The sequence below is a fragment of the Gigantopelta aegis genome, chromosome 15, assembly GCF_016097555.1.
Source record: "Gigantopelta aegis isolate Gae_Host chromosome 15, Gae_host_genome, whole genome shotgun sequence".
Taxonomy (NCBI): Eukaryota; Metazoa; Mollusca; class Gastropoda; order Neomphalida; family Peltospiridae; genus Gigantopelta; species Gigantopelta aegis.
Genome location: NC_054713.1, coordinates 12591994 through 12604868, shown reverse-complemented (window position 1 = coordinate 12604868; position 12875 = coordinate 12591994). Strand labels below are relative to the sequence as shown.

The 12875-nt window shown below is 35.8% G+C and overlaps 1 protein-coding gene across 1 annotated transcript in view; it reads right to left on the bottom strand.

Annotated features, from left to right (window-relative positions):
* LOC121390245 (caspase-2-like) overlaps window positions 1-9178 on the bottom strand; it is a 38724-nt gene extending 29546 nt beyond the window's left edge. Inside the window, exons 1-2 of the mRNA XM_041522025.1 lie at window positions 8984-9178; window positions 1159-1316 (exon numbers count right to left, since the gene is read on the bottom strand). Coding sequence (XP_041377959.1) covers window positions 1159-1293 — 135 coding nt within the window. The 5' untranslated portion in view covers window positions 1294-1316; window positions 8984-9178. The remainder of the gene's footprint in view (window positions 1-1158; window positions 1317-8983) is intronic.
* Between the last annotated feature and the right edge of the window lie 3697 nt (window positions 9179-12875).

Below are 12875 nucleotides of genomic sequence, written 5' to 3'. Positions count from 1 at the left end.
TTATATATCTAATTGTATATGTGCAGTTATGCAATGGTAAAGTATGTCTTATTACCGGTAGATATATGTTGCATAAATTTAATATGTGCACAAATAATTGTTTATCATGACATATATTTGGTATACTCCCTACTACATACATGCATGTATGTACCCTGGAGCCGAATTTTTAAAAGATGATTGGATGAACGTATTATAAAACATTATGGTGGAAGTGGTATTTGCCAAGTATTATGCAACATTTTTATAACCATATATCATTTTTATTTCAATTCATAAAATGATTACACTAATCATGGCCAATTTCTTGAGAAAAAAAATTCTAAAGGTTTTAGAAGGCCTATACCAAAGAAATAAATAAAAAATGATACCTAAAGAAAACCCAATATGTTGGTCAAACTACATAACATTATACATGTACATGTATGTATCCCAAGACGACAGTCATTAAAATAAAATATAAAATTCAAACATTTAAAAGTTTAATAAACAAGCATTTTGCAGGGCTTCAATATTATGGTAGCCCCACCCCCCATGGTTAATGATATTCAATGTTGGGCTAGTAAATAACTACTATTGCCATGCCAGACAGGGCTTCTAGATTATGGTAGCCCCACCCCCATGGTTAATGATATTCAATGTTGGGCTAGTAAATAACTAATACAGGGCTTCTAGATTATGGTAGCCCCACCCCCATGGCTAGTGATATTCAATGTTGGGCTAGTAAATAACTAATACAGGGCTTCTAGATTATGGTAGCCCCACCCCCATGGCTAGTGATATTCAATGTTGGGCTAGTAAATAACTAATACAGGGCTTCTAGATTATGGTAGCCCCACCCCCATGGCTAGTGATATTCAATGTTGGGCTAGTAAATAACTAATACAGGGCTTCTAGATTATGGTAGCCCCACCCCCATGGTTAGTGATATTCAATGTTGGGCTAGTAAACAACTACTATTGCCATGCCCGACAGCTACTGAAAAACAAAAGAAGTCAAATGTTGCAGCTAAGTTGATATGAATTAAATATGAATATCCTGCCTCCAACCCAAGCTCCCATTGTCAGTGTTTTTAAGTTCTATATATCCCTCTTTAGGTGACATTATTATCTGATTATTACTCTTTACCACTGGGCTACGTCCCGCCCCATTACTCACCATGATGTCTTCCAACATGTTGCCTGTGATGACGCCATTTTCTTCTAAAGCATAAACAATAGTTTTGATGTCGTGAATCTCCCTAATAATAGCACTCCTGTTTCTCCGCAGAATTTCTTTATGCTGATTATCCATGGTTTACAACCGACCAGTGTCACCTATATTGTATACAAGTAACAGGAGAAAAGGTTTAGTTCATCATGTCATTCCAACACACAGACAAAAAGGTTAGGTTAAGTAAGTAATATTTCTCAAAAGTGTACAGTGATATTGCCCACCCATGGAACAAGTGTTTGTATAAACAACAGCCATGTTCCTCATCACAGTGAAGGGAATACGGTATTTTGTTCTGTATCGCGTCGCGAATTGCTATGCAAATTTCAGAGATCGCCACACAATTTTAACACATTAAACAGCAATTGCTAATCATTTTTCAACTGACTAGAAATCTCACTAATCAAGATTTTCAAAAACAAAATGTTTCCTGCAGTAACAGGTCGTTTCACCCTTATTACTAGTTCACTCGAGTTGTTTCGACCAGGGTCAATTTGTACCATCAACTGAGTTGTTTCACTCTAATTTTTATTTTGTTAATAATAGATTAAACTTATATTTACAGATAAAAATAATGTTATAATTTAGTTTATTTCCATTCATTAATTTTTTTTGTTTTTTAATTTCAGGTTGAAATATCTGTTAGAAATAAAACAATTCCTTACATGTTTCTTTTGTTGTTTTTATTTTAAACACTATTTATTCCATCTTTTTATGGTGGTAGGTGTAATATATAATATAATAATATATACTGAAAACATACACATAAAATAGGTGAAAAAATATTTTTGCTAAATAAACATACTTATAAATAAGTCAATTAAAAAAATTAATTAATAATTTAGTGTGTGGAATTTATGCCAATGTAATTTTTTTTTCTTCACAATTTCTGTTTAGACAAAATGTGGGGGAAATCTAACAGTACTTTAAGGTACATGTAGGAGAATAATTTATCGTAGGTGTTGACAATGTTGTTCAGACTTTAGTGTGTCGATATTGGTTGCTAGTTGTAACATTAAGTTTAATGTCATGATTCAACTCAGGAATATATAATCAAACTAAAGGTCTGTGGCATCAGATTAAAAAAAATAAAGCATATTTCAGACACAGCACAAGGCACAGTATTTCACAAGAACCATTGCTCTGTTTGCGTGTTGGTTATGCAACTTCAGGGTATGCACTTGGGATTTTTTTTGACTGGCCAATCGGGCCACTCATAGCAACACTTTGACTCGCCCGTACAACTTTTGAATGGCCCGCAACCGAATTTCGTTAAAAAAAAACTTACTTAAACTGCACTTTAAAAACATGTTATCATATCATACAAACAATAATATTAACACAAAAGAAGGAAACAGAACTTGTTTTAGTTTTATTACAAACTGTTGTAATTAAATTATAATTATTATGTTGTCACGGTACCCTATGTGGGTTTGGTTGCGCAGATACTAATAGGAAACCAGTTGAAAATAATAAATAAAAAATAACTTTCCGATCTCTTACAAACATTAGTTATTTGCATTTTGATACATAATACAATATGCAGCAATTTACAGTCACCAGGCGGGCAACACATAATAAGGTTTTGACTTGCCCGACGCCATTTTGACTCGACATGGGCAATCAGGCGACCATAAAGTGCACACCCTGCAACTTTAAAATCATGTGAACCACCAATTGGTTACGTGGTGACCAATTAATTTCTAAAATTGTATTTACTTAAATAGTTGGTCCTTTGCCGTATATAACACACTATTTGTTATTAATATCTACTGCCGGATTCATTTGCCAAAGCAAGTTTTTAAATTTTTATAGAACCCACTTTTGGCATACTCAAGACCTTCGTTTCTGAAAACCCCACAGTGCTAAAAATCGCACTTCTCAGAATGCTTACAAGACAGGTGGAAATCACACTCCTCAAAATGCAGAGGAGGGGGAAAATCGCATCCGTCAAAATAATCAGAATTAGAGCCAAAAGACCGAGAGGAATTGCACCCATGAACATGATTAAGTTTGAGGAGTAGTGATTTCTAAATAAAATATCTTAAGAGTTAATGTTTTGTGTTTTTAAAATAAATATCGTAATTTAACTAATATGATTGTTGTTCTCAAAGATGAAGGAATGGGCCATTAAAGTCTTACACAAGAAAAAAGAAACACCATGAATGCAACATTTATTGATTTCTTATGTGTTATATGCATATCATGTTGCATTAAAATTCTGAATCATGATAATCTGTTGACTATTTATGAATAAAGAATTGAAACTGATTTGTTTGTGCTTATTCTGTTTTATTTAAAACAATTACGGTTTGTCGCAGAATGATATGATTTCTCCACAGACACAAATGAATGTGAAGTGACATTGTAACAACATTGAACTATGGTATTATTATTAAGAATTCTAACTGTAAAATGTCTAATAAAACTCTCACAAAAATAATGTCAGCTGGCCTATTTGTAAATCATTTAAACTAAAAAGAAATTAAAGGTATAAAAACCACATGGCACAGGGTTATCACATTTATCATGATATCATAATATACATGTTCGCTATTAAAAAAAAAAAAATGTCAAAACAGAGAAAATGTCAACATATATTGTTTTCCACCCAAATATCTCTTACTACAATTTTTACAAACAGGATTAATTTTCATTATCAGTGTACTGTAGTTAACACGTCATTTATTATACTACTAACTCGAATCATAGCAACCCATCAAAAAACAAAGCAAAACACCACCCAAGGTCAATGCCCTTGGCTTTAAATCACGTGCCAGTATCGTGAAACAGATCATGAAGTAGAAATGTCTGCGAGTATGTTGCTATGCTATTAACAAAAACAAAACCTGCTTTACTAAATTAGTTTTGTGTTGTTGTACGCGTTTACTGTGATATTAACATATATAAACATTATATACATCATAGAATTATTGGACAACGCACCTATTATTTTTTCTGTAGGCTTACGTCATCAAAACGACGACAGAGTTAAATAAATTTCGCGATAATTACCTGAATTGTACGAAATTAAATAAAACAAAACAAAACCGATGAGATGTTAATAATAAGTGAACTCCTAGCTGATTGGCTCAGTGTAAAGATAACCAACCAATCGTGTTTCAATTTATAAAAACTATTCTAGGAAGTTCATTGTGAACAGAATGGAAATTAGGTTTGTGGCGTTGTGGATTGGATGCAATAAACAATTAAAATGGCAGTTAAAAAAAATACAAGCGTGATTTGTTCAATTCAAGGGCACGTTATTCCACACCCGTCAGATTGAGTTGACAGGGGTTCACGGGCATGATAGTGCTCGCGGCCGTCAAAAACGAAGGTCTGGTATCATACTATGTAAAACTGTAAAAACATAACAAATAATCACACTCTCTGTTCTTGTTACATGTTAGGCAATTTCCGTCTCTGGGCTCTTATATTTGGTATTAGAGAAAACGGACTTTGTACTGATGAAAAAACAAATGATGCAGGGACCAGGAAGTGTTTTATCATTTGATGATTTGTTGATAAATGCGAAGTAATTGGTTTGCACGTGCTCGCGAGCTTTAGAACAAATGTGGCATGCGAAACTATTGATGTACTAGCTCATGTCACCTCTAGCCCTCCCCTCTGCTTCCCTACAACATAACTATAAGGGGAGGACTAGAGGTGACTTAAGCTACTGATATATATATACGCGAATATCACTATTGATTACAGTAACCTGGTGCGACGATTTACCCAATACCTACCCAATACTTACCCAATACCACTACTAACATACTTACCCAATACCACTACTATTATCCTGTTCAATTATTTAGACCCAAAGTTTTTTGCAAATGTTACGTTTATTTCCTATTCGATATTTGTTTTCTTTGCATTTACATGAAAACAAACCCAAACCCCGACAGGTTTTATATACAAATCATCATATAAAATGCACGAAGTTGACTTAATTCCACTTTTTAAAAATCTCTGTGTCGTTTGAATGCACGTTATTTCTCCTATAAATAACTACGGTCATTTGCATATCAAAAGCATCATTCTATAGTGCGTTTCAAACTAATGTTCGGTTCTATCGTCCTATCCGCATAAATCGTAGTATGACCTATATTTAAGAAAGTATCTGTAAACATGAAGCAGGCGCGGATTCAGGTGGGGAGTTCAAGTGACAAAACCTCAGTTTGAAAAAAAAATATGTATCAAATATTACAATTATATTGTGGAATACACAAGCGCGCACGCTGAAGGGAGAGAGAGAGAGAGAGAGAGAGAGAGAGAGAGAGAGAGAGAGAGACGTCATTTATGTAACGACGCACTCAACATATTTTAATCTATGGTTATATGGTTATAGAGAGGGAGAGAGAAGAATATGGTATGCATGCGATTGGTGGAGGTGTGACCCTCTGCACAACACCAACCCCACTTAAGGCTTCTTTTGTATATGGAGCGGGACGTAGCTCAGAGGTAAAGCGTTCACTCATGGTAGGTCGACTGATCGATCCTACATGGTGGACCCATTGGGTTGTCTAGTTCCAGCCTGTGCACCACAACTGATGTATAAAGGCTGTGGTATGTGCTATCCTGTCTATGGGATGGTGCATATAAAACGTCCCTTATTGCTTATCAAAATTGCTTATCGTAAACAGTGGCCCATGTGGCGGTAGCGAGTTTCTTTCTCACTGTCATAATGCTCATTAACCGTTTTGTCTGACGCCACATAAACGTATATCAAATGCGTTGAGTGTGTCGTTAAATAAACATTTCTCTCGTATGTATGTGTAGTTTATATGCATTTCTAGTCGATTAGTTTATAGTTTGTTACGTTGTTTGATAGTGAATGATATGGAAATAAATTGTTTTTGGTGTTAAAGAGTTCATGCATACATTAAAGTAATACTCCTGATGGGTATGGAGAAATAACTTAATCAGTCGACGAACTCATTTCTTCATCACTATCTTCGTTAAGGGGGACTATCACAGGGGGTATTTTATTTTTTATAAAACTATTTTGTTTTCTAAAATCTTCTTCGATCTTTATTACATGTTTAACTGCGTCAGAGAAGTGTGTAGGTGTTACAGAGTTCAATGCATGTGCAAGTTCTCTCCACACCGTGGTCATTTTACCATCATTATGACGAGCTATGTGCCCTTTGACTTGACTCCAGATGAGTTCTATTGGATTGAGTTCAGAATGTCTTGACGGCAGTCTTAGACACAAGTGCCCATGGCGTTCAGCAATATCATCAGTAACAAATTGCTTTGCACATTTGTTACTTTTCACAAGTTCATAAAGAACTGGCTTTGTCATGTTACTCTCAAAAGGTATATTTTTGTTTCGTAGCCACGACTGAATTTCTTCCTTTTTAGCGTTTAGTGCAGGACATCGTGTAATCTCAGTTAATTTGTTGTGGTAGCTTGCGTTATCCATGACGATAACAGAAGGTTCTGGTAGAGAAGGCATAAGTTGTTCTTCAAACCATTTGATGAAATTGTCATGATTCATCTCACCATGATAGTCTCCGTCTGTTTTTTAGCCTCAAAGATCAATTCACAGCCATCTATCAATCCATATTTATCACAGCCAGCATGACAAATAATAAGTCTTTTTCCCTTCCCAGTCACCGAACAGAGTTTAGGAACTCGATCAGCAGCGTCTGATTTCGGCAGGTGATTGGCTGTACTTGTGCCCGGGTGGATATCTGTCCAGTGGTGAGATGTTGTGTGGTTGACATTCACCCAGGTCTCATCTCGATACACTATTAAATACCCCTGTTCTCGTAAACTGGGTATTTCATGGAGATAGGACAGTCTCCTGTCTGATATATTGGCGTCCTCAAAAATCACTTTTCCGGTTGTAGACATATGTTGGTATTTAAAATCGAGGTCATGGAGTGTTCTTCGTAAAGTTGATATGGATATGTTGATTCCACATTCCTCCCTTAAAGCCACGTTAATCTTATCTCTATAAAATCTGTATACTCGTCGTCTAATAACATCTTTATCAAATAAATCGATGAGGTTGTCGGTCGCGTTTTTTAACAGTGATTTCTGTGCTTGGATTCGTAGAGCTTAGATTTTTCAGTTCTTTTTACTGTTGAAACCGAAACTTTAAGTGCAGCGGCAACTCGATCGACAATTCGATAAGAAGCATACCTAGGTCTACCGCGCTGATATTCATCTTCAAAATAATCGAAAACGTTCTTAATACACAATTTTACATCAACTGAAGTGTTTTTCGATTTACCCATATTTTTCCTCAAATAACAATAACAAGAATGTCGACTACTACATTTTCAATGAATTTATATACCCTACCTAACTTGTATTTTACGTGGTTTACACATTGCTACAATAGCACGTGCAGTCATAGATAGAAATAATGATGTTATTGACCAAGCAATGCTATCGTATTTTGAACATTCAGGGCTGTGTCTGCGGGATGAAAAAGTGGTTGAACCCATACGAGTCCGAACAATAGCGCTTTGGTTTTTCGCATTACAAATGTAACACCCCACCCCCAAACCCCAGCCCCTAGCACCACCCTAAATACTATATATATATATATATATATATATACGTATGAGTTCCCAATTTAGAGGCAAATTAAATAACATTTTTATTATTATTTGATGTTGGTGGCCTTTGACATTTTATCCCCCCCCCCTCCCGGTCTTCTGGGTCCGGCCCTGCATTAAATTTATTTATACATTTGGAAAGCACATTCCTGCGGTGTGTGAGGTGATTTGTGTTTATTACTGTGCTACACCTCAGTTGTGTTAGGTTAGGTATGGTATGCTAATATATAATTGATATAATAAAATAAAAATACATAATACATTAGCTAAATTTATTAAATATAATGCACCTACAAGAAAGGGTTACATGTTCTGTTTGTTTACATCTATGTTTAACGGAAAGATTAGACAATGCTGTTACACACTGCAAAACAATAATAACCTTGATTTAGTGAAACAAGCTATAATGTTTTGATATGCAAATGACCTTAGTTATTTATAGGAGAAATAACGTGCATTCAAACGACACAGAGATTTTTAAAAAGTGGAATTAAGTCAACTTCGTGCATTTTATATGATGATTTGTATATAAAACCTGTCAGGGTTTGGGTTTGTTTTCATGTAAATGCAAAGAAAACAAATATCGAATAGGAAATAAACGTAACATTTGCAAAAAACTTTGGGTCTAAATAATTGAACAGGATAATAACTATTATATCATCACGCAAGAACCCCTAAACCTGGATATTAGTTACACGTGTTGTTTGCTGCGAATTGTATACACCACAGACTCCAGTATATTGACTTACCTCCCTAAGTCCCTTCGTTCACCCTTCTATAATACGAATCATTTTTATAAAATAAAAAAGAGGTAGGTATAAAATAAAATTATAATTATAATCTTGATGATATGGACAATTTTTATCACATTACTGTTTCATTTCTTACATACATAGTTTTACAAAGAGAAACTAGGCTATTGTATATTGTACCGGGTATATATTAGGTTTAGGGGTTATTGCGTGATGATATAATTATAATAGTTAGTAGTGGTATTGGGTAAGTATTGGGTAGTATTGGGTAAGTATTGGGTAGGATTGGGTAAGTATTGGGTAGTATTGGGTAAATCGTCGCACCCCAGTAACCTAGTTCATCAAGATTAACTTTGTCTACAAGTGCAGGCAGTGCTTGCACTTGTAGACAAACTTCACAAAGTTAATCTTGATGAACTACCCAGTAACCTTAGTCCTTACCTGAAGTTACCATATAAAACGTCAAAACCAACTGTTACTGTGGGATAAAATAATAATAAAAAAACAAAAATGACACTGAGATTTGTGGAAAAGTAACAAAACACTACGCAAAAACAAAATTATTGTTTTACTCGCTTAGCTTCGAAAAAGAAAAACCCCTAAAATTACAAACAGAAACTACCGAGCGGATTCTAGCATCCAATTCCTAGCAGCCAATTACGCTAGCAGACAATTTCAGCAGACACGCATGGCGACGTTCTAAACACCGGACTCATATGCCTTTCGATTGTTACCTGTATTTTCCGCACTTTTTAAACAAACTGTTATGCTAATTATTAGCATTGACTGTAACTTAAGAATTTTAGAGTTTTAAAGAGTATCTTTATATCAAAAATTACACAAAAACAAAATAACTAACAAGACTCATTTTCATAGTCTTATTGTTCCTAATATCCGTATAAATACAAATGTCCCTTTAATATCTGAAGTATCACTTCAAAATCGTTCTGTATTACGGTAATATGGGGTGTCCAACAAGTCTCGTATAGACCAAAACGCAACACACATAAAAGGGACAGCAGATGGATGAAATTAATATTTATAAAAAAATAAATAAACGTATTTAATAATAAGAATCAAGTAGCGTTTTAAAAGTCTGTATCTTCTATACTAAAATGGGTATCCCTACTACATACCCATATAGGCCACACCCCGTCAAATCATCTATAACGGTTAGCAGACACAGTTTCTACTATCGCAATTTCTATACAAAATACAGATATTTCTCGGCTGCTCTGTAATAAGAATCAAGTAGCGTTTTAAAAGCCTGTAGGTTCTATACTAAGAAGGGCATCCCTACTATATACCCATATAGGCCACACCCCGTCAAATTTTTTATAAAGGCTAGCAGACACAGGGTGAAATTTCTACTATCGCAAAGATGAGTATCCCTACCACATACCCATATAGGCCACACCCTGTCAAAAGCTTTATCACGGCTAGCAGACACAGTTTCTACTATCGCAATTTCTATACAAAATACACATATTTCTCGGCCGCTCTGTAATAAGAATCAAGTAGCGTTTTAAAAGCCTGTAGGTTCTATACTAAGAAGGGCATCCCTACTACATACCCATATAGGCCACACCCCGTCAAATTCTTTTTAACGGCTAGCAGACACAGGGTGAATTATCTACTATAGCAATTTCTAAACAAAATACCCATATTTCTCGGCCGCTCTGTAATAAGAATCAAGTAGCGTTTTAACAGCCTTTATGGTCTATACTAAGATGGGTATCCCTACTACATACCCATATAGGCCACACCCCGTTAAATTCTTTATACAGGCTAGCAGACACAGAGTGAATTATCTACTATCGCAATTGTTATACAAAATGCACATATTTCTCGGCCGCTCTGTAATAAGAATCAAGTAGCGTTTTAAAAGCCTCTATGGTCTATAATAAGATGGGTATCCCTACTACATACCCATATAGGCCACACCACGTCAAATTCTTTATAACGGCTAGCAGACAAAGGGTGAAATTTCGAATATCGCAATTTCTATACAAAAAACACATATTTCTCGGCCGCTCTGTAATAAGAATCAAGTAGCGTTTTAAAAGCCTGTAGGTTCTATACTAAGAAGGGCATCCCTACTACATACCCATATAGGCCACACCCCGTCAAATTCTTTATAAAGGCTAGCAGACACAGGGTGAATTATCTACTATCGCAATTTCTATATAAAATACACATATTTCTCGGCCGCTCTGTAATAAGAAACAAGTAGCGTTTTTAACAGCCTCTATGTTCTATACTAAGATGGGTATCGCTACTACATACCCATATAGGCCACACCCCGTCAAATGCTTTATAACGGTTAGCAGACACAGGGTGAAATTTCGAATATCGCAATGTCTATACAAAATACACATATTTCTCGGCCACTCTGTAATAGGAATCAAGTAGCGTTTTAAAAGCCTGTATGTTCTATACTAAGATGGGTATCCCTACCACATACCCATATAGGCCACACCCTGTCAAAAGCTTTATAACGGCTAGCAGACACAGGGTGAAGTGTCTAGTATCGCAATTTCTATACAAAATAGACACATGTCTCGGCCGCTCTGTAATAAGAATCAAGTAGCGTTTCAAGAACCTGTATGTTCTATACTAAGATGGGTATCCCTACTACATACCCATGTAGATCACACCCCGTCAAATCATTTATAACGGCTAGCAGACAGTTTCTACTATCGCAATTTCTATACAAAATACACATATTTCTCGGCCGCTCTGTAATAAGAATCAAGTAGCGTTTTAAAAGCCTGTAGGTTCTATACTAAGAAGGGCATCCCTACTACATACCCATATAGGCCACACCCCGTCAAATTCTTTATAAAGGCTAGCAGACAGGATGAATTATCTACTATCGCAATTTCTATTTAAAATACACATATTTCTCGGCCGCTCTGTAATAAGAAACAAGTAGCGTTTTTAACAGCCTCTATGTTCTATACTAAGATGGGTATCCCTACTACATACCCATATAGGCCACACCCCGTCAAATGCTTTATAACAGCTAGCAGACACAGGGTGAAATTTCGAATATCGCAATGTCTATACAAAATACACATATTTCTCGGCCACTCTGTAATAGGAATCAAGTAGCGTTTTAAAAGCCTGTATGTTCTATACTAAGATGGGTATCCCTACCACATACCCATATAGGCCACACCCTGTCAAAAGCTTTATAACGGCTAGCAGACACAGGGTGAAGTGTCTAGTATCGGGGTGTGGCTTATATGGATATGTAGCAGAGATACCCATCTTAGTATGGACCATACAGGCTTTTAAAACAGTACTTGATTTTTATTACAGAGCGGCCGAGAAATATGTGTATTTTGCATAGAAATTAGCGATATTCGAAATTTCACCCTGTGTCTGCTAGCCGTTATAAAGAATTTGACGGGGTGTGGCTTATATGGGTATGTAGTAGAGATGCCCATCTTAGTATGGACCATACAGGCTTTTAAAACAGGACTGGATTTTTTATTACAGAGCGGCCGAGAAATATGTGTATTTTGCATAGAAATTAGCGATATTCGAAATTTCACAGTGTCTGCTAGCCGTTATAAAGAATTTGACGGGGTGTGGCTTATATGGGTATGTAGTATGTAGCTTTTAAAACGCTACTTGATTCTTAGTACAGAGCGGCCGAGAAGTATGTGTAATTTGTATAGGTGGTGTGATAGTAGAAACTTCAATAAAACTATGAAAATGAGTCTTGGTTTATTTTTGTGGTTTTTTTTTTTTTTTAGCAAGATACTCTTTAAAACTCTAAAACTCTGAAATTCTTAAGTTATAGTGAATACTAATAATTAGGATAACAGTGTGCTTAAAAAAAGTGTGGGAAATACAGGTAACAATCGAAGGGCGTATAAGTCCGGTGTTTAGAACGTCGCCATGCGTGTCCGCTAAAATTGTCTGCTAGCGTAATTGGCTGCTAGGAATTGGCTGCTAGAATCCGCTCGGTGCAGAAACTAAAGGAAATGATTGACAATTATCGAATTGAAACAAGATCTAGGACCATTAAGAATCATTGAAATCAGGACGTATTACGGTTTCCGATTTTCTCTTTTCGTGTTCCATTTCATTTTAACTTATTTTGAGCTTGTATCCAGTTCAGTTTCATGCATGCTGTCATGGGCACGCCTCGAATTGTATTTCTGTGCAGGATAGTGGATAAGTGGTGAGAAATATCAAAGAAGTTTGCTTTGCTACAGCTAGCTCGAGTGACCTCCAGCTCAGTCTTTGCGTTCACATATCAATAAGGGGTAGGGCTGGAGGTGACTCTAGCTAGGCTACGTCTCGCCTCTTGAGATATAGT